The sequence below is a fragment of the Cricetulus griseus genome (assembly GCF_003668045.3).
Source record: "Cricetulus griseus strain 17A/GY chromosome 1 unlocalized genomic scaffold, alternate assembly CriGri-PICRH-1.0 chr1_0, whole genome shotgun sequence".
In the NCBI taxonomy this organism is placed as follows: Eukaryota; Metazoa; Chordata; class Mammalia; order Rodentia; family Cricetidae; genus Cricetulus; species Cricetulus griseus.
The window spans coordinates 85472315-85498506 of record NW_023276806.1 but is presented as its reverse complement, the minus strand read 5'-3'; the positions used below and the strand labels follow the sequence as shown (position 1 = coordinate 85498506).

Genomic DNA, 26192 nt, shown 5'->3' with positions numbered 1-26192 from the left:
CAGCGGTTCCTATTGCTCTGATGAAAAACCATGACAAAAGTAAGTTGGGGAGGAAAGGTTTATCTGGCTTGCACGTCTACATCATAGTCCATCACTGAAGAAGTCAGATCAGGAACTCAAACAGGGCTGGAGCCTGGAGGCAGGAAGTAATGCAGAGGCTGTGAAGGGCTGCTGCTTACTGGCTTGCTTCCCATGGCTTGCTCAGCTTGCTTTCTTGTAGAATTCAGGACCATAAGCCCAGGGATGGTACTGCCCACAATGGACTGGGACTCTGAATCAATCACTAATTAAGAAAACGCCCTTCTGGTTTACCTACAGCTTGATCTAATGGGGGTTTATTTTCTTTCTTTATTTTAAAGCATTGTTTTTTTCTTTCTTAAAAACAATCTTTTTATTGATTCTTTGTGGATTTCACATCATACATCCCGATCCCACTCATCTCCCTGTCCCTTTGTATCTGCCCTTTGCCCTTGCAACCTCCCCCAACCCTGCAAAAAAAATCTTGCCATGAAAGCTGTAGTGTGGCTCAATGAGCACATACATCTTTACTTCCAAGTGTTCATTGCAATGAGTCATTGGTCTGGCTTGATGCCTCTGGCTTCTGCCACACTATCAATACTGGGCTTTCTGGGACTCCTCTTGGATATCCTGTTGTTGCCCTGTGTCATGAGATCCTACAGGACCAGCTCCTTCATGTGCTCCAGCAGATCACAGATGGGGTGGATTTTTGGGGTGGGCCAACTCATAGTCCTGGTTCTGGGCCTGGGTGGTAGCTGAGTTGGTCAGCTCGCCAGCTCTCCCACATCCTCACCACCAGGGTGATTTCTCCAGCATTGCCCCGGCTAGCTCTGATGCAGCAGGCAGCAAGGGCAGAGCCAGTTGTACTGTTCTCATGCCCTGGGGGAGGGGGCAGCTCACTCACATCACCAGGGTCATCTCTGCTGTGTTGCTCAGCCAAGGTGTGAGGCCCACTCTTTTGAGTACTGCAATTGGTGCAGGGCAGGCCCAGCTCTTCCACCATGCCTCCGAGAGCTGATGGGAGCATGGGAGCTTTTACTTAATTGAGGTCCCCTCCTCAGGTGACTTCAGCTTGTGTCTAGTTGACATAAAACTACCCAACACAAGACATTTAGTCATCTATCCTGTGGGCAGAGTTATAAATGTAAAATGATGGTCTAGGATCTTTACTCCAGTACAGCTGATGTTTAGTGAAAGAATAAGCCCAAGATGGAGAGTGACCACCGTGCTGGAGTTGTTAGTTGGGGGAATGGGAGGTAGAAAGCAGGTTCTATGTAAACTTTCCAAACCCCATGTCTCCTCTAACACTCCCTTTCTACTTCCCCATCCTCTCTATTTGGATCGTTTTGGAGGGCCCAACCTAGAAATGTGGGAGACACTCAAAAGTCCTCTGCTTCTTTCAGATCTGATATGATTGTTTAGACACGTTCCTGTCCCTATTTTTCCTTGTAGGCAGTCATTGAAACTCTCCTTTGTGCCATACCTGTGGACTCTCCAGAGCCAGGCTTGGAGTCTGTCACTTCCGTTGCATGCTTCATAGCTATTTAGCACCAAGCCTTGCTACCTCCAAATTCTACTTGCAAAGACTTGGGACCTAGAAAAATTGGGTAGAGAGCTGTGCTGTCAAATCCAGTTCTCAAAACAAAGTTAATAGTTTTGCCTCTGCTGGGTATCTTTTCTACTCTCGATTTCCTTCTCTTATTCCAAGGTCAATATAAACGTGTAATGATAAACATATAAAACCCAGGTCAGACATTTGTGAGGCATGCCCATTCTCGCTCAGTCACTCAGCCAGCCACCCTCCACAGTACTAGTTTCTATCCATCTCCCTAAGTACATTCTCTCACCCGTATTCTCGAGGTGAAAGGACTTGCCCCTTCCCATTACATAAGCGCCAGAGTCACCAGAAGGTCTGGGAGTATGAAGAGTTGGCGAAGAGAGGGAGAGGAGGGCTCAGTTGTGAGAAGGATGCTGCATTTTGGGGTCCCTAGCTGCTCAAGTCGAGCCATTACTGGGAGTTGTGCACAGGCACATCCCCTTGGTCTCTAATCAGACGCCAAGGGGGAGGGTACCCGACCCATCTCACCCGACCCACATCAACAGAACCGAATACGTATACAAATAGCCCGCCACCACGTGAACAGTTGTTCACGTGAGCACGGCGGTGCGTGACCCGCGGGAGTCACGTGAGTGCGTGTGGTCACGTGAGCGCCGTGTCTCTGCAGCTCTGCCTTTGCTTCCTGCTCCTTTCTGAGCTTCAGGCCCATGGAGGAGGAGGATGAGGAGGCGCGGGGGCTGCTTGGGGACCGCCCCGAGGGGGACAACGCAGTCCCGGGCGCCCCGCGTGCTCTGCCCGCTCTGTGCGATCCCAGCCACCTGGCGCACCGGCTCGTGGTGCTGTTCCTGATGTGCCTTCTTGGCTTCGGTGAGCGGGGGAGGGCTAGGGAGACTGATCGAGGGATTCCGGGGTTCGTGTCCCCGGATCTGATCTGTCGCCTGGGCTTGAGACCGTCTCTATCCAGTCGTGGCGAGGGAGGCCCGGGTACTGAGCTGGACTGAGTTGGTGACTTTTGTTCCTGCTAAGTCCCAGAGTGCAGCAGCTCCTCGCTGGGGGCGCAGATGAGAAGGAATCTCAGATACTTTTCCCGGAGCACTGTGCTCAGGAGACTTCTGAGCGTTGTCTAAGTACTTTCTCCTACTTTCCCCAGGCGACACTCATTCCTCCCCAAAACGCTCTTTTCTTGGTGTTCCTTTAGATCTCGCACCCGCTTTGGGACACTGCACCTTGCTGGCAGCCTAACTGTAGGCGTCTTTTCTTACCCTTCCTGTGAGAAGCGGTCCTGCGGGACCGCGCTTGTTTGGAAGTGGTTGGTTTCACTTAAGAAATCTGATCCTCGGAAACAGTCTCTTGAGATTCTTTTAAAAACATCTTTCCCTCCTGTGTTACAGTTTTAAGTTCATGCTGCAACCGTTCCGATTCGTAAATACTGGCTTGGCTTGAAAGTGTCATTTCGGGGATCAGATTAAAAAATAAATGCTCCTGACGTATAAAGGATACTTTGGGTTTTGGTTTCCTTCCAGTTCGTTTACACTGTTGACTAGTTTCATTTGCTTTAAAACGTGGTTGTGAGCCGGGAGTGGTGGTGTACTTCTTTAATTCCAATATTGGAAGGCAGACACAGGTGAATCTCTAAGAGTTAGAGAGGACAGCCGGTCCTACAGAGTGAGTTCTTGTCTCAACAAACAATCAGTCAATCAAATAAACAAACCATGACATTGCATCTCTTATTAGAAGCTAAATCAGGAACCAAAAATTCTAGGTTTAGAATCAATAACCAAGAAAGGAAGACAAATCACTTGAAGAAATTTTCCCTACTCATGTTGACAGCTTATTTTTGGTAGGTAGATGGCTAAACGTTTGGGTTTGAGAAGAGAGAGCCCCGACTCTCTAGTTACCTTGCCCACCTTTGAACTGGTGGCTTTGTGTATTTGCAGAGTCAGGGCGGAAACAGACAGTGTTATGGTGGGGCCTCCTCAAGCCTGTCTGTTAACCTTTGAGATACCTCTCCAGGTCATGCATAACAGATCTCTCCCTACTCTTGTTTCTAACTCCCCAAGAGACATTTTATTTTCGTTTGATCCTTTAGCCTCTCAGTTGTGTTGCTCTCGTTTCTAGCACCGAATTCACTCAGTCATTTGCTCCTGAGTATTTTGTTTGCAGGATTAAAATTTATTTCAAATACTGGTTTGGTTTAAATAGCTGAAGTTAATTATGCTTTCAAGAAAAGTGACTACAGTTAATATGCAATTGTGGAGAATGTAGAATTTTTAGTGTTGGTGGCTTTAATTAAGGAAAATGAAGCTATTTCGTGAAGATATTAATATAGTAATAATCATGAAGAAAACAAAATGTTAAAAACAGTCAATGCTGACTTATTAAGTTTCTGGTATTTGCTGGGTATGCATATTGCTAAATAGTGGAAGTTCTTTTGGATGGTAGACAAAGGAAGTGGTTAAAAAAAAAGTTCCTGTGGCGTCAGCCGTAGGGTATGCCTTAAACACCCCAGAGTAGTTACTAATTAGGAGTTGTAACTGGAAACTCTTTTGTAGACATTATCATAATGAGTGAAATGTGTGCTCTTTCTTTCCTAGGTAGCTATTTTTGCTATGACAGTCCTGCTGCCCTTCAGACTCAGGTTAAACAGGTGAGTTGATTTTCCACATTCTTGTGCTACTCTTTGTTTTGGAGCACTGACTTATAGATGCTGAGCTACCATGAGCTCTCAGGGTGCCCCATCTGAAATGTCCACTTACTTTCTATTCTAGTGTCATTGGTAAACCCACAGCTACAGACTTCTTGAGATCAAATTTGTTTCCCCAAAGAACTCATGAATGACACATATATGACATTCTTTAGGTAGATAATTGCGAACTCTATCTACAGTGTTCCTAAAAATGTTAGTTTTTGTTGAGATTTTTTACTCCCATTGTCTGCTCCTCTGAATAAGTGATTTGTTGAATGGTTTTGGCCTTCTTAAATAAACTCTGTTGTTATTTACTTCTGTAAATGTGGATATTGTTTGCTGAGTATTGTCCCTATCAACATTCTTAGTCTGGTTTTGAATTGTAAAATTATATTTGATATTTGTCATTTCTTGGGCATTTGACCATTATTTTGTGCTTTTCTTTTTGAAGCTATTAAGGAGAGGGCAAGTGCACATGTTGTCCTGTATTCTAGTAGGAGTTAAAGAGAATAGGGTCTATAAGACTAGGCAACGGTGATTCTTTTCTGTGTGGGACGAGTCCATAATGCAGGCAGAAATAACGACGTAAGGATGTAGGAAATAGAAACAGGCTGAGTTGGCCCACATACCGGTGACTGGTGCTGGAATCCTTGAGGTCCAATTAGTATGCAGAATTAAGACATTCCCATGTGTGACTGTTCTTGTGAGTGCATGGACTGTAGCTTCCATGAGAGTCTTAATAAACTTACCCTATACAGAAATAGAGCTGTAACCATTTTTTGTTTTAATTTGCTAATTGTTAAACCCATTTGGAAAAAAGTTTTCTTTTCTTCCCATATAGGACATGCAAGTGAATACTACGAAATTTATGCTGCTGTATGCCTGGTATTCTTGGCCCAATGTAGTTTTGTGTTTCCTGGGTGGCTTTTTGATAGACCGAATATTTGGAATACGGTAAGCTTGCAGAAGAATTAATTTGTGGGCAAATTTAACTGGTGAGTAGGAGAATGTAGGAATGGAGTGAAGTTTTTCTTTGAAGAGTTAAATAGACTTGTGAATTGACCGATGGTGGACATGAGGATTCGTGCTCTGGTTTTAAAGATTTGCTTTCATCTCTAGACTTCATCTTTGAGGCTTGGTTGATCAGTTAGGGTCAGGTGTGGGAAATGCTACAGATGGAGTAAGGTCATTAGTTTCTGGAGATTAATTATGCTCTGAATTGAGTCAGATGAACCAGGCACAAGCCCCCTTGATGCCACTTGGTCAAGTTCCCACTGTCCTAAGCTTGTTTCCTCACTAAGTAGGGTGACAAATCCTACCTCACAAGAGTCCACAGGGTTAAATGGGAGTTGGAGATGGAAAGGTATTGATACACCCCTCAGCTCTGGTAAGAGTTAAGACTTCCCCCTTGATGTCTGCCTTTCTTTGGCCATTGAAGTTTTTGTGGCCATGCACATAAGATGCTGAAGAGGAATAGTCCTGTGAGCATTGCCACTTTGCATCCTTCTCATTGGCTGTGTTGTGAGTGAAGACTTAACATAGCTGGGCTTCAGAAGGCAGAAGGCTGACATGGATTCAAACGTGTCTGAGGGATGAGCATTGGAAGCACACTTGTGTACTTCAGTTTGGGGGGTTGTTTTTAAGAATCTTAAATAGTTAACTATGAAGGAAGTGTCAAATATATTTTGCTGGGTCCCAAGGGATAGAATTAGCTGAATTTTCAGGGAACTAATTCTACTTATTTGGAGGAGGAACTTGCTAATTCATAGGGGCAATATAAATCGTCTGGGGACATTGAGTTTTCCAGTTGTAGAGAACATTTAGATGAAATCTTCTAGCCCTGTTATTTTAACTGCCCTGGTGAAATAGTAAATGTTACTCAGACTAAAGTTGGACTTGGAGCTCCATTAACTTGTCCAAGATTTGTCTTCTAAAAGTAGTTTTTAGTATCAAAAATTGTCGTCACTTAAATTCTCTACTGTAGAATTTCCTAGAACCAATTCAAAACTCATAAAGATTTATTTTTACGCCACTTTCTTTTATGCCACTTGTGTCCAGTACAGGGGGTCAGATCCCCAGGAACTGGAGTTACAGCACTTGTGAGCTGCCTGTGGGTCCGATTGCTTAGAGTTTTTTCTTTTTTAATTTTATGTGCATGAGGTTTTTTTTGGTTTGTTTTTATTTTTATTTATTATGAATAATGTTCTGCCTGCATGTGTGCCTGCAGGCCAGAAGAGGGCGCCAGATCTCATTACCCATGGTTGTAAGGCTCCCCTCCCCCCATTGCTGGTATCCTAAGTCAGGACCTCTTGAAGAGCAGCCAGTGCTCTTAACCGCTGAGCCATCTCTCCAGCCCCTATTGCTTTGATTTTTAAGGGGTGATAATGATGTGAATGAACCTGTGCCATTGCTGAACCTCTGGAATCCTGTCAGAAATTAGCGTTTGGTTTAAGAAAGTTGGAGCATTCATCTTTTTGGAATGAAGAGTGGGCAAAGAAAACCCAAACAGGTGATTAGTATAGGGCTCTGTGATTACCAACAGTAATAATGAAAAATGACATATTCTCTCTCACACAGATGGGGCACAGTTATTTTTAGCTGCTTTGTTTGCATTGGACAGGTAAGAAAGGCCGGAATATTTACTCATTCCTTGACAGTGGTTTTGAAGTTTTATTTAATTCCCCTAGCAAAAATATGTTTAATGGATGATCAACTTGATTAGTCAGGCCCATGAATGGCCACATGGTATAATTTATTTTAAGCCTTAAATACATTATCTTAATAGCTTGCTTGTTGTTGTTTTCTTCAGAAGCCACTTAGGAGGGAGAAGGCTTTATTCTGGCCAGCAGTTTGAGGGGAAGGCATGTTGGCGGGGGAATGAAGCATCTGGTCACACAGTGTCTCGTGTCTGCAGTCAGGAAACAGAAAGTGAGGGAGCTTGTTTTCTGCCTTCATGCTACTCAGCTCATAGAATGGTGCCATCCACATTCGGGCGGGTATTTGTGTGTGGGTTAACCTAACTCAGAAGATCCCTCACAGGCATGATGGCGCCTTGCCTTCTAGTGATTGTAAGTCCTGCTAAATGCATGAATATTAATATTTTAATTTCTAGGCGGCTAGTAAAATTATCATGAGAATGATGATTTGCCATGTTACTCATTCCTTCCGAATACCCTGAATTTACTTTTCTGTTACAGGCTATTTTTGCTCTGGGTGGAATATTTAATGCTTTTTGGCTGATGGAGCTTGGGAGGTTTGTGTTTGGGTAAGTTATACCATAATTTCATGTTATCTTAGCATGCTTATTAAGGGTCTTTTTGGTGCTGAGGATTAAAACCAGGGCCTTCCATATCCCAACCTATCCACTGAGCCACACTACTAGTCCTTCATTAAGGATTTAAAAGAAATACATCATTATTTCTTGTGAGGTGTGTACTGCTCTAGAGGCCGTGGGATCCGGGAGAATGGAGCATGTAAATGGGCAGACTAAGTCTCATGCAATAGTCACGTTTACTCAGAGCCTCAGACAGTTTATTCTCTGAGGGTAAAGAGGAGTCACATGAGTAAAGTGCACAGTCGCAAGGACAAGCTTCAAATGGCTGACCAGCCGCATGTTGCCAAAGCATGTTGTTCCATTGAGGCACAGAAGCAACAATAGCCAGTTGTAATGAAGTAAACTCAATCCTGTCTGCCACACCTGGGAGGGTAATGAGAACACATTCCAAGAACAATTCTGTGTTTTTGAAGAAACCGAGGTCCCAAGACTCTTATTTTGCTTTCCTGGAGTTTTCTCACAAGCACTCAGAAGTCTCCTCACACAACCCCACCACTCTTGGGCTGTGCTCCAACAGTGAGGAATGAGTTCAAATCCTTGGAATGTAGCCTATGTAAGTGTACTTCATAGCTACTTGTTTTAACTAAGATATAGTGTTTTGAGTCATCTTGGTTAACTATAGAGTTGGATAAGCTTCTTCAGAAAGCTTTTAAAACCTGATGATATTGAAGACCGATTTAAATCTCATCCACAAAAGTATGGATCATCAGTTTCTAGGCTGGTTACTCTGGGCATCTTACTCTCACTGTTCAGGTGTCTTGAAGTAGCACAGTATCTCTAGGCTGACTGTCCCTAACCCTGTTCTGAGTCAAGCCTTGGTCTTCCTACTTCCTATCTCGAGGGATACAGCTGACAGAATGAAGTCTTTTTCAGAGGCACCAAGGGCATGAGATAGATATGGTATATCGCTGAGGGAAGGAAAATGTATATAAGAGCATGAAAGAGATTCTGGAACAAAAATGTGGTTACAGATGGCCACATGGGTGAAGTGAGAGAGTGTAGAAAGGAGTGTGGAAACTGATGAGCAGATAAGAAGAAAGATACCTTTGGACTGGGACAGAGCCGTGGCAGGACTTAGTTTTAGGATGTGGAGGACACAAAGCTTTGCAATGGGTCTTAAAGGGTAGTGATAACTATGTGGAATGAAGTGAAAGAACATTAGAACCCAAGAAGTAGAAGAATGTTGACAATGCAAGAGCTTTGCAGTTTGGCCTGAAAAGTGAGATTTCATTTTTACAAAATGTGAATGAAAGACACTCTCCTGTGTCAGTGTTTCATATGGACAGATGGTGTAGAGGCTGGGTTCCTTCTATTGCCTGTCGTGATTGCTAACTCATCTTGCCAAGTCACTCCAGCACATCACAATAGAAAATAATAATTGTGTTTTGTTTACAATTTGAGACAAGGTAGCATATGTGGGTAGGTTGATTGTGTCCTGATGTCTGGGATGTCTGCCGCAGTGGTTCACTGGAAGCTGGAATCATCTGGAAGCTTGTTGTCTTGCATGTTGAATACTTGAATTGGGTGCCTTGAAGAGTGTGTTTAATGTCAAGTGGTATCTCTTGTGTGGCTTGCTTTCCTGTAGCATGAGGGTGGTTAACCTTTGTACAAAGTAACTTAGGACTGCAGCTGTGAGTTTAGGACTGAAATGGCAGATGCCATCTTTGGGATGCGTATGGTCACACAGTATTCACTTCCCTATGTCTTACTGTCTGAAGCACTCAAGCTTACCTCCAAGCGAGAGGGGACAGAAATCCCATTTCTTTTGGGGAGAAGTGTTGGAATTGCTAACTGGGATTTTTTTTCAAAGCTTTGACTTTTCTTCTCTATATTTAGGATTGGTGGAGAGTCCTTAGCAGTTGCCCAGAACACATATGCCGTGAGTTGGTTTAAAGGCAAAGAATTAAACCTGGTGTTTGGACTCCAACTCAGCATGGCCAGAATTGTAAGTATGGTGACAGACCTAGTGGGGTCCCATAGGAAGCAAATTACTTGTTCAAAGTCTTAGAAGGAAGTATGTTAGGGCACACTTGGATGTGAAGAAGTAGACATTGGTTTTCATATATCACTTTCAAAAATACTTATTTGTGTGTGTGGGTCTGTGTAGGTGCCTCTGCATGCAGAGGTCAGAAGAGGGCATTGGATGTCACTCTCTGTCACACTCTGTTACTCTCCACCTGTCCATTTGAGGCATTTTCTCATTCAGGGTGGAAGCTGGCAAGCTCCAGTCTCCTGTCTCCTCAGAGCTGTGTTAGTAGGCATGCAGGGGACACTGGCTTGTTACATGGGTGCTGTCATCTGAACTCTTGTCCCCCTGGTTGCATAGCAAGCACTCTCACCAAGGAGCCACTTCTTTAGTCTGTGTTTTCATGTGTTTCTCTAGGAATTAAAATGACATTTGTGTCTAGTTTTTTTTTTTTTTTTTTTTTTTTCAGACAGGGTTTCTCTGTGTAGCTTTGGAGCCTATCCTGGCACTCGCTCTGGAGACCAGGCTGGCCTCGAACTCACAGAGATGTGCCTGCCTCTGCCTCCCGAGTGCTAGGATTAAAGGTGTGTGCCACCAACGCCCCGCTATTTGTGTCTTAGTTAGGGTTTTATTGCTGTGAAGAGACACCATGACCATGGCAACTTTTCTAAAGGAAAACATTTAAGTGGGGCTGGCTTACAGTTTCAGAGGTTTAGTCCATTATCGTCATGGTGGGAAGCATGGCAGCATGCAGGCAGACAGGGTGCTGGAGAAAGAGCTGAGAGTTCTACATCTTGATCTGCAGGCAGCAGAAAGAGATTGTATTCCACACTGGGAGTAGCTTGAGGAGACCTCGAAGCCCACTCCCAAAGGCCACACCTCTTAATAGTGCCACTCCTCCCTACCGACCAAGCTCTCAATATGGGGGCCATATCTATTCAAACCACCACACTTTGTCTTCCGTAAAGCATTCATAAATAGGGTAAAACAGCAAAGTGAGCATTCATTAGTTCAAAGAGTCTGAATATAGCTTGCCTAATTTCTCACCAGTTTTGGCGCCCTGCCTCAAAAGTCTCTACAGCTATCCTTCTAGGTTCTACTTGTAGATTTCCATCGATGGGAAGGGCATTCTGTGGGGGAGCAGCCTATTCTCCATTCATTAAGTTTTTCTTTTTTCTTTTGTATTTATTTATTTATTTTGGTTTTTCGAGACAGGGTTTCTCTGTGTAGCTTTGGAGCCTATCCTGGCACTCTCTCTGGAGACCAGGCTGGCCTGGAACTCACAGAGATCCACCTGCCTCTGCCTCCCGAGTGCTGGGATTAAATGCGTGTGCCACCAACGCCTGGCTCTGTTTTTTTTAAAGACAGCCTCACTATGGAGACCTGGCTGGCCTGGAACTTGCTGCATATAGCTCATGCTGGCCTTGACCTCACAGAGATCTGCTTGCCTCTGCCTTTAGAGTGCTGGGTTTAAAGGCTTGTGACACCACAAACTTTTGAAGCTCAAATTCACACAGATGAAACCTTTTCCCACAAAGTACTGATACTGAATGTCCCCACTGTTCTGCCTTCAGCATTAATTTTTGCTTTGTTTTCCATGCACTAAAATGTCATTGGCTCTTCAGGTCTTGATCAGAGACATTTATTTTCCCAGTGGGCATCTAAGCTGTCTGATAGTTTTCAGCTCGCTCACCATAATGCTCACACTTCTCTGGACTTAACTCTGTCAGCTAGTATTCCTGGTGTTGAGAACTAGAAGTGATCTTAGTATTTCCTATTTTGTCTTAGGGGAGAGTACCCAGGAGACAAGCCCTAGATTTGCTGAATGCATCCTGTAAGACAGTCAGGTATTCTAAGAATCCCCATCCCAGCCATGGATAGGGGGTTGAGTATTCTTTTGATTTTCCTTTGTAATATGTTACTTTTAGGTTTCCTATTTCAACAAGCACTAAGCCAGGAGCCATGACAGCAGCAGCCCTGCCTTTGAGGAGTGTCTGTCGGAGACTGTTAGGAAATCTGCTTTATTTCCCAGTCGAGCAATGCCACTTTCTTAAATTCGGGCTCCTCTCATGTCTCCTGCCTTTCTGTCACATCCCCCTCTCCCTCTCCTCATGGCTGTAAAGGTGGGAGTGCGCTAGGAGTGACCTTTGATCAGCACTCACAGCCCTCAAGGTCTGACCTAGTTTTGCGGTTTTGAATAGCATGGCCTTGCTTCTGAGTTTATGTCGATTGTCTAGCCTTTCCCTTGGCTTCTTCACTTACACAGGTGATCACCTATTCAGTGTTTTCCCTTGGCTGTCTCTCTCCAGGCTTTTCTCCTCAATTCCTGACTAACATGCTGAACTGAACTTACCCTATACCTAGTTCTTCATATCTTCCTCCCATTCCTCAGACCAGCTCTTACTGGGAGTTTCTCCTCCTTAGCAAGGGCAACTCTCTTCAGATGGTGCCATCCTGAGTCCCCCCCTTCCCCCATCCTCCCACATTTTGTTAGCAAATCCCATTGGCTGTATCAACAAAACATGGATATTTCAAGCACATCTTTCCATCTGTGCTTTCCATCTTGAGATCACATCTGATCTCAAGAGTCATCTTTCTTGTTTTGGCCTATTGCTAGAGGGTGACTGCTACCTTGTTTCTGCCTCTGTAGTCCAATTAAAAGAAAATAGCCAGGTTACTCAGGCAGAGTTGCTTTTCAAGACTATGGAGGGAGGCTTACCCAGGTTTGCAAGTTCTCTCACCTTCAGCCCCCCCCCATCTTAATTACTTTTCTATTGCTGTAACAACATCATGACCATGACAAAGGCAACTTAAAAATGAAAGTGTTTAATTGGGCTTGTGGTTTTAAGTGGGCTTGTGGATTAGAGCCTATGATGACAGATAAAAAGCATGTTGGCAGGTACAGTTGAGAGCTCACATCTTACATCTTAATCTGAAAGTAGGAGGCAAAGGGAGCACACCGGAAATGGCACCAGTCTTTTGAAGCCTCATAGCACACCCAAAGTGTATTTGTCAGGGTTTCCTAGAGTCATGAAACTTAGAGTGAATCTCTCTATATATATAGAAAGAATTTATTAGAATGACTTACAGGCTGTGGTCCACCTAATCCAACAGTGGCTGTCTATGAACAGAAAGTCCAAGAATCTAAGTTGTTCAGTACATGAGGCTGGATGTCTCAGCTTGTCTTTAGTCTATGCTGGAATCCCAAAGAAGTAGGCTCTAATGCCAGTGAAGGAATTGACTTGAAAGCTAAGAGTGAGCAAGCAGGCAAAGAACAAAAGTTTCCTTCTTCCATGCCCTTATATAGGCTTCCAGCAGAAGTTGTAGGGGTGGGTCTTCTGCCTCAAAAGATCTGGATTAAAGGAGTGTCTTCCCACTTCACTCTAATACAGATTATCTTCTGTGTAATCTGGACTCTGGTTATACTTACTTTACTAAGATACTATAAGTGAATAAGTAAACCCTCCCCCAAGAGTGTTAATAATTGAGAAACCTGTTGTTTTTCTTCCTCAGGGCAGCACAGTGAATATGAACCTCATGGGATGGCTGTATACTAAGATTGAAGCTTCTCTGCGTTCACCTGGCCACATGATCCTGGGAGTAACACTCATGATTGGTGAGTGAATCCTTCTGTCCCATGTTTTGTCCTTTAAAGGCACGTGATAGGAGATACTGTGCCAAAGAAGAAAGAAGTCTAGACTCAATGCCAGACTGCTGTGGTTGTGGGTTATGATTTTGCCTCCACAGTTCACTAGTTCTTTTGACTGTGTAGAAATAGACAATCATATACTTTGTACTTTAATTGCCACTTATGAAGGAGGATCTGATTTTCCCTGTGTACCTCAGTGCTTTTATTTGTATATTGTATGTTCAAAGAGACTGTGTGTGTGACGTGAGGTCAAGCAGGGAGTGTATCCAACCAGGTGAGCTCATGTCATAGACAACAGGAGGGACACTGGGGCCCTTTTGCTCAGGCTCAGCCAGGACACTGGAGAGATATGGTGTGGAGTGGTGGGAAGTCCACTAAGTTGAAAGCCAGGAACCTGGGTTCATTCTTTGCTGCCCATAACTAGTTCTTCTGTCTAGGACAAGAAAATTAATGTCAGTTTTCTGAAAAATTGTGGGTCTTTGCATCCTTGTCCCTAAGTTCTCTGAGACAGTCCTGTAGTGCCAGTTGCTGAGTGGAGAGTCACTGAGTGGAAGGTGAAGCTCCGTGTGTTCCTTCAGGCTCCTCTCCGCACAGATGCATTCTCAGACTGTGTGGCAGAGTCCCGAGTGTCACTGGCTTCTCACAGTGGCTTGTGGAGCAGTGGGTTGAAGTCTTGGTTGTGTTTATCTTTTATTCCTTGAATTGCTTGATGCACAGTCTGGTTGAAGAGGGTCGTAGAGGGATGATGCTAATGGATATCCTATCTGGAGACAACCTTCTCCCAGATCCTCCTTTTCAAGTGCTTTGTCCCAGTTTAAATATTTTGCTGTCAGGTGATCTTCAGCATTCCATGGAGTTTCTCCACATGAGGAATTTTAAAGAATCTCAGAGGTAGAAAAGACACTTGCCATCAAATCAAAGCCTTTCATTTTTTTGCATGAGGAATTGAGCCTTAGAGAGGCCAAGTTTGTGTCCAAAACCTTCACCTTGTCAGTGACAGCTCTCTTTGGATTAGAACATAAATAGTGTCCTGGTCAGATAAAAATCCCTCTTGTCTCTTTCTTTCTGTGATGGATATATGTGTCCACGTTGTTCTGTGCACATGTATATGAGGGTAAACATGTTACATGCATGTAGAGGTCAGAGGTCAATGTTAAGGTGTCTTCCACAATCACTCTCCACCTTAGTTTTTGAGACAAAAATCTCTCACTGAAATTCAGACTCACTGCTTCTGTTGAGACTGGCTGGCCAGTGAGCTCCAAGGATCTGCCTGTCTTCACCTTCCCATAACTAGTCTTCTGCTCTCCCCACTCTCTACAAGACTAGACTATTTTGTTCCAGCATTTTCCTTCTAGTTTCCAACCTTCTGTTGAGAAATAACTGTGATAAAAGCAACCTCTGCTTGCTGGATGTCTGCCATTCTGTTCCTCTTCTGTGTACGTTTGGCACTGGGAGGCTTTTCTTAGCCCTGACTCTCAATGTCTTTCCTTGGTGGTGGTGCTCTTCATGTAGTGTGCTGCTTTTCCTGGCCCTTGGGCTTTTCTCAAAGTTCTCTTTTTTATTTAGGGTGCGTAACGTGCATTCTTTCACTATTCTGTGCCTTGGTCCTTGCTTATTTGGATCGGAGAGCAGAGAAAATCCTTCATAAAGAACAAGGAAAAACAGGTACGCCAGTGTGACACTAGAGGGGGACATAGGGGACCTTCAAAGATAATTTTCAGAAGCATAAACATGGTGCAGCACCCTGATGTCAGCATGTGTATATTTACAGAATCATTTCTGCTTATCTAAAGTTTTGTATGTATTCCTTTGTTTAAATGTTTCTGACAGAATGTACATTCTTGATTTTGTTTTGTATGTTAGTGAAATGATTTTAGTTCCCATAGAAAGGAACAACTGTAACTTCTGTTTGTTTTTTTTTTTTTTTTTTTTTTTGTCCTCCTCTTACTTGGTAAGTTATCTTGGAGATGTTATTTTTGGAATTTTCTAGAAAAGAATTTTAATTATATGAATAGAAATGATGAAAGGTCCCTAGGTTTCTTGAAATAATGTGTCTTCCCTTTCTCAAGGTGATGTCATTAAGTTGACTGACGTAAAGGACTTCTCCTTGCCCCTGTGGCTGGTCTTCATCATCTGTGTCTGCTACTACGTGGCAATATTCCCTTTCATTGGGCTGGGCAAGTGAGTATTCTAGCATTCCAACTGAAGTTATAATGAGAGCCAAGACACATCCATGAGTGGATACTTTCTGTAGTTAAGTTTGCTACTCTGGACACAGTGTGTATTTAGACTAGTTATTTTATGTTCTGGGATATAGCAGGCAATGGCAGCTCCAGGTTTAGCATTGGTTTAATACTTTCATTATTCTCTTGAAAAAATACTTCAAAATTTTCTTTTTATTCTTGGATCAGGAGGCTGCTTACTGTGAATGTAAGTTGTGCATTGGCTCCTGTCCACTAAGGGCTAATTCTTCCAGACTTAGATTCAGAGTTCAAGGCAGGTTCTTGCTTGCTTTGTCTGCATCTTGCCTCATTCATGGCTGCCACAGTGTGCGAGTGCAAATGTGTTTTTATGTCTTTATGATCTTAAAAACAACATAGTCAGTATGTGACAAGAACTCTATTTATTACATAGTAAAGGAACTCTGCAGTTCTGCTTTTAATTTGGTGTTCTGAAAATGTGTGGGCCAATCATAGTTTAGTCAGGGAGATAGTTCCATGAGGCTTGAGCTGCAGCCGATTGCTTTCCGATGGGTAAGAGGTAACTGTGGGAGAATAGTACCAGGAAAGAAAAGCTTATTAGACATTAGAGATAATTTTTAACTTGTCTTTATTTCTTGAAAACAAAGTAGTCCTTCCTAATGTACACACTTTCCCTTTTAATTTTAGAGTTTTCTTCATGGAGAAATTCGGATTTGCTTCCCAGTCAGCAAGTGCAATTAACAGGTACTTGGTGTAATTCTGTAAGCCCTTATTGCATGTGATATATGGGTGTTTATGAGCAGAGCCCGTGCATGAGAACCCACAACAATTGTGTGACCACAGCCCTCCAACACTGCAGATCCCAACCCCAGGGGGCTGGCTCTGCACTCAGGGAAAAACCAAACCAAACCAAATAAAACAAAACAAAGAATTCTCAGATTGATTTTTATATTTCTATTTTCTGGTGGTTATTTTAGAAAAGTGGTTAATTAAATGATTAGGCTTGCTTAATCTGGTAGTTTCAGAGGAGCTGTGCTGCCTTCTGTTAACATCTCACACTCCCTGGGCAGTGTTGTGTATGTCATATCAGCTCCCATGTCGCCAGTGTTTGGACTCCTGGTGGATAAAACTGGAAAGAACATCATCTGGGTCCTGTGTGCTGTCGCTACCACCCTCGTGTCCCACATGATGCTGGCCTTCACCTTTTGGAACCCATGGATTGCTATGGTAATGTTTAGGGGGATGCTCACGGCTTCAGAGACAATCTCCAGGCCACATTTGGTGTGCCTGGCAAACCCAGCCGGAAAGTGCTGAGGGGGAAGAGACTTGACGTTAGTTTTGGCAAAGTAAACATTGTTTTTAAAAAGGGATTATCATCTGGTTTGCTTAGTAGGGAAACCTTCAAAGTTAAAGTAGAATTTGAAACAAAAATAGTCTCATGACTGGAAAGCTAATTACTTCCAGTTATTTTCCTGAACTTCATTAAAATAAGTCATTTCGGGGCTGGAGAAATGGCTCAGTGGTTAAGAGGGCTGCCTGCTCTTCCAAAGGTTCTGAGTTCAATTCCCAGCAACCACATGGTGGTCACAACCATCTGTAATGAGATTTGGTGCCAAACACTGTACACATAATGAATAAATAAATCTTTAAAAAGAAATAAGTCATTTCATTAAAAGTGACCAATCTTCTGGCCCAGTAGCCATTCTTTTGTCTTTGACTCTCAGAAGGTTTAAAAGATGGCAGTAAGTCCATGTTGCCTTCATTGTGTTGGTTTTCAGAGTGCAGGCTGAAGTGCTGTGTCTCTTACCTGTTCATAAGGAACATCTTGAGCTACATGTATTTATGGACTTGGTGGAAAGTTCCACAGAAGTCTTCCTATAGGGACATCCAGGTCCTAGGGGTGCTGCTGTAGAGGCTTCACACAGAGAGTATCTTAGGTTGAGATGCTCAGGGACTTCCTCCTTATTTGTAACTGTGCCAGCAGTGCAAAAGTGTGTCCATTTTCCTTGCTAGTGTTGGGTGTCAGCATTATTTTTATATTTACCAGTCTGATAGGTACATGTAATACTTAATTTAAATTCAAATCATACTTTTTCTTTCTACTTCTTCTTAAAAATTGAGACATACTGCCAGGCATTGGTGGCGCACGCCTTTAATCCCAGCACTCTTGAGGCAGAGGCAGGCGGATCTCTGTGAGTTCGAGGCCAGCCTGGTCTCCAGAGCGAGCGCCAGGATAGGCTCCAAAGCTACACAGAGAAACCCTGTCTCAAAAAAACAAAAACAAACAAATAAATAAAATAAAATAAAATAAAATTGAGACACTTTTGCTATATACAGTTAAAATTGCTGCTTGCAAATTTACTGTGTAGATTATACTGGCTTTGCATTCACAGTTCTATATCTGCAGACATGCTGCCACCATGTTAGGCAGGTTCTTTTTTTTTTTTTTTTATTGTCACATAGTGTCTGACAAGTGGTGGTGATGGCAGGTGGTTCCCTGCTCTACTTTTCAGTTCAGAATTGGCCCTCCAGAGGCAGCAGTAGAATAATATCACTCTGCCGCCTTGATTGCTTTATCTGTAATTAAGGAAAATCAGGTGAATGCCTCCAGTGAAACTTGGGTAAGAATTTTTTTGCAAATTATCTGTGCTCTTCACTGTACAGGGGGCCCAGACAGTCTACATCCCAAGTGAAAATGGTTAAAGCAGTAGAGGGTACTGAGACCCAAGCATTTAAAATTTTAGTCTAAGTACCGTGAAACATTTACATTTTAATTTAGCTAGTATGTCACTTTCACTGATCTTTAGCAAGGAAAATCACCCGTTACCTGATGTATACAGTACTATTCTGCCTTCCTGTCTAGTGTCTCCTGGGTCTCTCCTACTCATTGCTTGCCTGTGCGTTGTGGCCAATGGTGGCATTTGTAGTTCCAGAACACCAGCTGGGAACTGCATATGGATTGTAAGTATTGTGTTTTTACTGCATGTCATACCTGTTGCCTTCTGCTGTATCAGTTATCATAATGCCCCACGGGTCCTAATTGTAGTGATGCTCAGAGTTCTGGGAGAGCTGTGCACCTGCAGATGACCAGAAACATCAGTTAATCCATTTAAGCAACTGTGGTGGTGTTTCTGGTCACTGTCCCTAATTGGGATCCGAGCTAAACAACCCAATGAAGGAGGGTTTATTTTAGTTGCTGTTTTAAGAGATTTCAATCCATAATTCTTGGCTCTATTGATTCTGGGCTTATTGGTTAGGCAGGTCCAATCATGGTAGCCAGGAAGCACGTGTGATTACGCACATACACACACACACACACACACACACACACACACACACACACACACACACACACACACACACACACACACACACACACCCCTCCATACCTGCTCTGAGGCCTTTCTTCTTTTCCTCCTGTATTATTCAGGGTTCTCTAGAGTAACAGAATTCATAGAATGCATCTCTCTCTCTATATATAGAAAGGTATTTATTGGAATGACTTACAGGCTGTAGTCCAGCTAATCCAACAATGGCTGTCTATGAATGGAAAGTCCAAGAATTCAATAGTTGTTTAGTCCATGAGGCTGCATATCTCAGCTGGTCTTCAGTGTATTCTAGAATCCTGAAGATATAGTCTCTAATGCCAGCAAAGGAATAGACTTGCTAAGGAGCTGAGAGCAAGCAGGCAAAGCGCAAAAGCTTCCTGTTTCCATGTCCTTATATAGGCTTCCAGTGGAAGCTCAGATTAGATGTGGGTCTTCCCACGTCACAATCTGGATTAAAGGTGTGTCTTCCCAACTCAAAGATGATGCTTACAAGTGGTTCTTCCCACCTCAAATTAAGCAAAAAATCCCTCATGGTGGGCCCCTCCATTTTTGGGTTTTAGTTACTTCTAGAGATGGTCAAGTTGACAACGAAGAATAGCTATCACTCTGCCTTTTTATGCTCTTCAGGCCCCTAGCCTATGGGTAGTGCTTGCCCATGTCCAGGTCTTTCCCATTGAAGTCATTACTCTAGATATGACCAACAGACACACCAAGAGTGTTTTCCTGTTAGGTGCTTCTTAGTCCAGTCAAATGTACTTACACTTGGCCATCCAGCAAGGTAAGCCCCTAGGTAGCTGGAGTAAGCTAATACCCATAGGAGGCAGCTGTAGACATGCCCACTCCTGTCCATCTGAACACTGCTCAGTGGGAGGGTGACCCATATCCCAGGCCTCAAAGGCAAAGGGGCAGCTACTCCTGTGGCTGCTGTACAGGTATCTCTCCCTTTCATTCATCAGGTAGGCATTTCATACTTCACTTGCCTTGGAGCCCGTGGTCTACTAACAGAAACAGTCTGGGATAAAACCCGAAATCTGCTGGGTGTGGTGGCGCACAACTTTAATCCTAGCACTCTGGAGTCAGAGCCAGGTGGTTCTTCTTGGGGCAGGCTTGGTCTACAAAGTGAGTTCTAGGCCAGCCAGGGCTATATAGTTTCTATCCATGTGCTCCCTGGTTGAGACTCTTTCCTAACACCAGCTAATATTAATAGTGATGTTGGCCTGTGTATGAAGATTTTGAGAATGAAATGTCATTTTGTCCTGAAATCCTAGCATGCAGTCCATTCAGAACCTCGGGCTGGCCGTCATTTCCATCCTGGCTGGCATGATACTGGATACTCGGGGATACTTGTTTTTGGAGGTTTTCTTCATTGCCTGTGTTTCTTGTGAGTATGCCATGTGGCAGCGTTTGATTTCTTATAATATAGAGTAAAATGTTCATATAGGTTTTGGCCATATCACTCAAAGTAAGATAAACAGTGTGCTTAGAAAGTAAGGGCAGCAAGCTAAGCTCTGTCTTGTGGGCTCTGAACTGGCTCTGGGTGGGAAGTTAAGGGTGAAGGTTTTTTTTTTTTTTTTTGTGTGTGTGTGTATTTTTTATTAGTCCTTTGAGAATTTCATATATGCATGCATGGCACTTTGATCATTTCCATCCCCTTGTCCTCCTAAGTCCTTGATACCCACCCCCACATTCCCAAACTCTTGCAAATTGGTTTAAGAATCTTTTTTTTCTTTAAGTTTTTATTCATTTTGCATATCAACCACAGTTCCCCATCCTTCCCCTCTCCCTAACCTCCTCTCAATCCACTTCCCCATCAGAAAGAGTAAGGCCTCCTATGGGGAGTCAACGAAACTTGGCACATTCAATTGAGGCAGGACCAAGCCCCTCCCCTTGGTCTGTACAACCCTTCAGGCTGTACAAGGCATCCTGTCATATGGAATGGGATCCAGAAAGCCAGCTCATGCACCAGGGATAGATCCTGGTCCCACTGCCAGGGGTCTTACAAACAGACCAGGCTGCAAAACTGCCACCCATGTGCAGAGGGCCTCAGATGAAGTTTTGGTTTGTTCATTTGTAAAGGCACATGGTGTCCTTAGATGAGAAATCCCTGTGGAGCTACTTCTGTCAAGTGACAAACTGGCCAGAAGCTGCCAGGAGTTCTGGGATGAGAAGGGAGGAAGGAAGAGGTGTGTGTGTGAGTGTGTGTGTGTGTATTGAGCCTCCTTATATATATTAAAATAGCAACAACAGCTGAATCACACCCAAGAGGCTGAGCATCGTGTATGCATCTGGGGTTGTGCTGGCTCCCTCTCCTCTCTCTGGCCCTGTCATTGCAGGGTGTGTGTGTGTGTGTGTGTGTGTGTGTGTGTGTGTGTGTCTGGGTTGTGTTGGCTCCCTCCTTCCCTCCTGTGGGGTGTCAGCCTTGTCATTCCTGAGCTAAGAAGCAGTGATTCCCTGTTGGGAAAATGCTGTGGCACCTGAGAGCTTTCAGAAACAAAAAATGTGCAAACTTTTTAAAACGTCAATTGTCTTATGGTTTCTCTTGCTGTGAAGAGACACCATGATCATGGCTACTCTTCTAAAGGAAAACATTTAATTGGGGCTTGCTTACAGTTTCAGAGGTTTTGTCCATTGTTATCATGGTGGAAGCGTGGCCATATGCTGGCAGACAGGGTGGTTGAGAAGGAGCTGAGAGTTTTACGTCCTAATCCCCAGGCAACAGGAAGTGAACTGTCCCACACGGGGCATAGCTTGTGCATATGAGACCTCAAAGCCCACCAGGGAGTGACGCACTTCCTCCTACAAGGCCACACCTCCTAATAATGCCCCTCCCTATGGGCCAAGCATTCAAACACACGAATCTGTGGAGGCCATTCCTATTCAAACCACCGTACCAACAAAGAGAAATTTGGTTTGTGTGTTAATTTTGATTATATAGTCATTATTTACAAGTGTGCTTGTGTTTTTCAGTGTCACTTTTAGCTGTGGTCTGTCTGTATGTGGTGAATCGTGCCCGAGGTAAGCAGCTCTCATGATTTCTTCATCTCTAGTGAATCTTCTTGAGGGCCAGTGTTTTACTTAGTTTGTGTTAGTGATTTCCATGTTTATAGTCACACATTCTGAACCTTTACTTCCATCAAATTGCTGTTATGCTTTCTCATTCCTAGTAAGATCAGTGTTTCATACTATAAAATCTCAGGTGTATATTAGAAAAACCCCTAGACCCCAAAATAGTCTCATTTCTAAAAAAATAAAAAGCAAATAAATTTTCACTTTAAGGTTGAACACATTTGGTTTAGAAGTAGAAATAGAAAATTTTTTACTAGTATACACTAATATGCATTAATTTATTTTTTTTATAAGAATTTGATGTAGTTCTTATTAATCTTTCTAATTGTTTGTCCTTAAAGGGCATGGTATACTTAAGAAACTATAGCACAATAAATTTAGATTTCTTTTAATGTTTCTTAATTTTTAGTGATACTGATATTTAACACAGTGTTTCAGTTAAAATCCTGAAGCAACGCATAACTCCAAACTTAAATATACAAAGCTAAAATTAAAGTGTGATTATATTGTTTTCTTTCATAACTTTTATGCAAGTATATGTATATGTATGATTGAATTTTAGTTACTCAGATTGTTTAAAATGACTACTCATTTATATTTTAGGTGGGAATCTAAATTACTCTGCAAAACAAAGGGAAGAATTAAAACTTTCTCATTCCGAGTGAGTACTAAAGGAAGAAAATTGTATCTTGAAAGTTTTAACTATGAGCATTCTATTTCAAGTTAGGTTGGACTTTAAAGATATTAGTTGTTTTCTTGATTTTTAAGAGCTAACAGGTCTGGAAATAGCACTACAAAATTTGTACTTAATTTCAGAAATTTAAGATGACTATGAAAGCTTAAATGCAAGAGTGAAAAAGAAGGGGGCTTGTTGCCTTCTGTGCAGCGCAGGCTGTAGGACTTGAGTTTAGTGGAGCAAGGCCCTGCCCTATGCCCTGTGCTGGACTGTGCCCTTCCGTTCTTTCATTCTGACTTTTAAGGTAACTTTTCATCTTGCCCTGTGTCCTACTTTCATTCTGTTTCTGGGATAAAATGCTCTGGCCAAAAGCAGCTTGGGGAGGGAACTGTTTATTTCAGGTCACAATCTCCTCCATCATTGAGAGATGTTGGGCAGGAGCCTGAAGCAGAAGGCTGCCTGCTGGCTCCTTCTCACTGGCTCATGCTTACCTGCCTGTCTTGCATAGCTCAAGGCCACCCATGCAGGGATGATACTGTTCACAGTGCCTTGGACTGCATCAATTAGCAATCAAGACAATGGCTCACAGATATGCCCACAGGCCAGTCTGATCTAGGCAGTTCTTCATTTTATTTAAAAAGCGCATGTATTACATACATTTTGTCTCTGGTGACTCTAGGTAATGTCAGTTGACATCCTAATGTCAATATGCTGTTTGCTTTTTTTCAGATTCCTTCCTAACAGATTAAAGACTATAGTATGGGGTTATATTATTTTTTTTTATACTTATAAACATGATGGTTATAAGATAAACAATCTATTTCCTGTTATTTCTAAAGATTTTAGCCACTAAACTTATGATTTAAAGATTTATTTGTAAATATGCATATCATCTGACATTAAGTGTTATGACTTGAATATGTTGAAGTCTGGTATAATAGCTCATATTTTTTTTAAAGCAGGGTGGTGCTCTTGTTTTTCATGTTAAAAAATTGGAAATGAAAGGTTATAGAGCTGGCTCAGTGATTAAAAGTGTATACTGTCTTTACAGAGACCCAGGGGTCAGTTCCCAGTGCCCATGTTGGGGATCTCACCAGCTCCAGGGGTGAGCTGCTGACACCTGCACTCATGTGCACTCCCACCCCAATAAAAATCATAATATTTTATATTACGTATGTTACAAAGTTACAGTTTTCATTTTGAAAATCGAGTGGAGCTTCCTCTCCCCACTACCCCAGCTGCTTTTTGGTAATTTCTTGCATTATGTTTTGCAGGTAAGGCTCTGAAATGGAGGTGTTGAGAATGGGCAGCATGCACCACTGATTGGAAACCGTCATGAAGATTTTCTTTCTTTTTCTTTTAACAAAAGAGTCATTTAGAAAAATAATAGAGTGGAAAATATATTTATATTTCAAATGCATCTACTAAAAGTGTGTTCATGCAGACCATTTTAGCCTGTGGTTTTTGTAACTTGTGTCACTACAGAATTCTAATCAACAGTGAACAGTGTAGAAAATTGGTCTGGAACACTCAGTGAGCTTTAAGAAGGGCCAGCTCTAATAGTCTGCATTTTCTATTGGGGTAGTTTTTAGTCTGTGCATCCTCAGGATGAGCCTTTTCTGTAACAGGGAAAAGGAAAAAAAAAAAAAACCCACAAAGTATGAGGGTTTGTATAGAAAACTGTTACATACAGAATAAATGATGACCCTTTCACAGGCGTGCACTGTTTCATAGAGAATGGCATGCAATTGCTTCCTACTCTCCACTAGGGAATCAAGAGTGTCATTAATGGTGGCTGCTGGGCAGCAACCTTTGGAGGTTTTTGTTGTTGTTTTTCCTATCAGGTACATAATTTGTAGTACAAGCTTTCTGAAGAGTTTATTTTTTTTCTCTTAAAGACAATAAAAGTGTCTTTCAATTTATAATGGCTACTTATGTACATGGGCACATAAAACCAGTACAGAAATTATACTTTATGTTTTCCTTATGTTTTTAAAATGTCAATGCTGATTTCAGTTTTGCTGTGGAAGATGATCTCCAGAAATCAGAGCTGCAATAAGAAAATGTCCTAGGTACAGTCTCATTGAATAATTACAGGTGTAGGGTACATGTGATGCAAAGCGTCATATATATATATGCTTACAGCTTTGGCATTGAGAGGCTGGAGAGATGACAGTGCCCAAGAACATTTACTCCTCTTCAGTTTCCAGCATCCACATGGGGCAGGCAGCTCACAGTCATCTTTAACTCCAGCTCCAAGGGATCCAGCACCCTCCTCTGACCTCCCCAGGCTCTTGCATATTAAGGCTCTTGCAGGCGTGAGAGCACACACTTGTGCATATGCACATACAAATATAATAATAATACTGGATCTTTTAAAAAGCTCAGAAACTGTTTTAAAAATGCATTCCTTTCCTTTTTCATTTATCATTTATTATGCCATTATTTACTTGTTTTGAGGCTTTGACTACATGTGGCTTTTGCAGCACAGGCCAAGTATGAAGTTGACCTTGCACATGTGCTGGCTGACTCCTATGTGCTGGCCTTGTCCTTTCTACTGGTCTACACACAAGCTGTAGGAAACTTTGATTATATATATATTATATACATTATTTTTACATACATACAATATTATATACATATTTTTTTTCTTTTTTTTTTGTTTTTTTTTTCTAGACAGGGTTTCTCTGTGTAGCTTTGGAACCTATCCTGGCACTCGCTCTGGAGACCAGGCTGGCCTTGAACTCACAGAGATCTGCCTGCCTCTGCCTCCCGAGTGCTGGGATTAAAGGTGTACGTCACCAATGTCCCGAGATGTTTTTATAAATGGGTTATGTGCCTGCCCCTCTCACAGGCTTTGTCCAATGCTATTTCCTTCTCCTACAGTGTGTTCTCCAGTGTACATTCTAACCTGGTTTTACCTGATTTAAACAAAAACTGTAGTTCCAGCCCAGAACCATTCTTCCATGCAGAAACTCCTCCAGACCACTCAGGTCAGATACAATCCATGATGTCTATGAACTTTAAAACCTCATACTTGGCCTTCTTAGCTCACCTCAGTTTGTGAGGAATTTGTGGCAGTGTGGGTTTGGGGTGGTGTGTTTCCTCCTCCTTAGATTGTCAGCTCCATGAGAGCAGGGACATTGGTTTGTTAGTGAATGTATCCACAGTGCCTAGCACAATGTATGTACAAAACTTTCCTTCCTTCCTTCCTTTCTTCCTTCCTTTCTTCCTTCCTTCCTTCCTTCCTTCGCTCCCTCCTTCCTTCTTTCCTTCCTTCCTTCCTTCCTTCCTTCCTTCCTTCCTTCCTTCCTTTCTTTTCTTCCTTCCTTTCTTCTTTAAAAAATGATGTGAAAAATAAAAAATAATTGGAATAACTTGTTTGGAGGATAAATGGCAATTCAAATAAAAAGACCCCTAAAGGGTTGGTGGGCTGTGTAGTGACATCTTGCTTTGCCAGTGAATTTGCATTGGTGGCCACATCCTAGGGGCGTGGCTTCAGGTGCAGATGTGACCCCTTATGAGGAAGAGGAAGGGCTGGCTGGCTCTCTTGGGTTGTGGTAAGAGCATGGGAAGGGCAGAGACTACATCTTCTGGAGCAGGAAGACCCTGGTGGTTATTACTATTATCTGTGTAAGTATAAATGCATTATTTATCTTGGGTCTGGTGGACTCATTTAAACCTTCAGGGCTGCATGCCTTCTGGCTGA

The 26192-nt window shown here is 42.7% G+C and overlaps 1 protein-coding gene across 2 annotated transcripts; it reads left to right on the top strand.

Moving 5' to 3' along the window:
- The first annotated feature begins 2216 nt into the window (after window positions 1-2216).
- Window positions 2217-25927, top strand: Mfsd1 (major facilitator superfamily domain containing 1). Of its 2 annotated transcripts, XM_027391759.2 has the most exons (16): window positions 2218-2443; window positions 4171-4223; window positions 5104-5216; window positions 6840-6882; window positions 7460-7527; window positions 9433-9541; window positions 13076-13178; window positions 14778-14876; window positions 15281-15392; window positions 16100-16156; window positions 16483-16639; window positions 18276-18373; window positions 20010-20122; window positions 21709-21756; window positions 22411-22468; window positions 23758-25927. In XM_027391759.2, the coding sequence occupies exons 1-16, from the start codon at window positions 2284-2286 to the stop codon at window positions 23759-23761; spliced, it is 1395 nt and encodes a 464-aa protein (XP_027247560.1). In that variant the 5' UTR covers window positions 2218-2283; the 3' UTR covers window positions 23762-25927. The 2 variants fall into 2 exon arrangements, with proteins under 2 accessions (XP_027247561.1, XP_027247560.1); XM_027391760.2 differs by lacking the exon at window positions 23758-25927 and having other exon boundaries at window positions 2217-2443; window positions 22411-22472.
- The last annotated feature ends 265 nt before the right edge of the window (window positions 25928-26192 follow it).

Coding starts and splice junctions, on each gene's coding strand:
- Mfsd1 (XM_027391759.2), top strand. CDS start 2,284: ATGGAGGAGGAGGATGAGGAGGCGCGGGGGCTGCTTGGGGACCGCCCC. Junction 5,217..6,839: donor GACCGAATATTTGGAATACG/GTAAGCTTGCAG, acceptor TCTCTCACACAG/ATGGGGCACAGTTATTTTTA. Junction 15,393..16,099: donor CCTTTCATTGGGCTGGGCAA/GTGAGTATTCTA, acceptor TTTTAATTTTAG/AGTTTTCTTCATGGAGAAAT.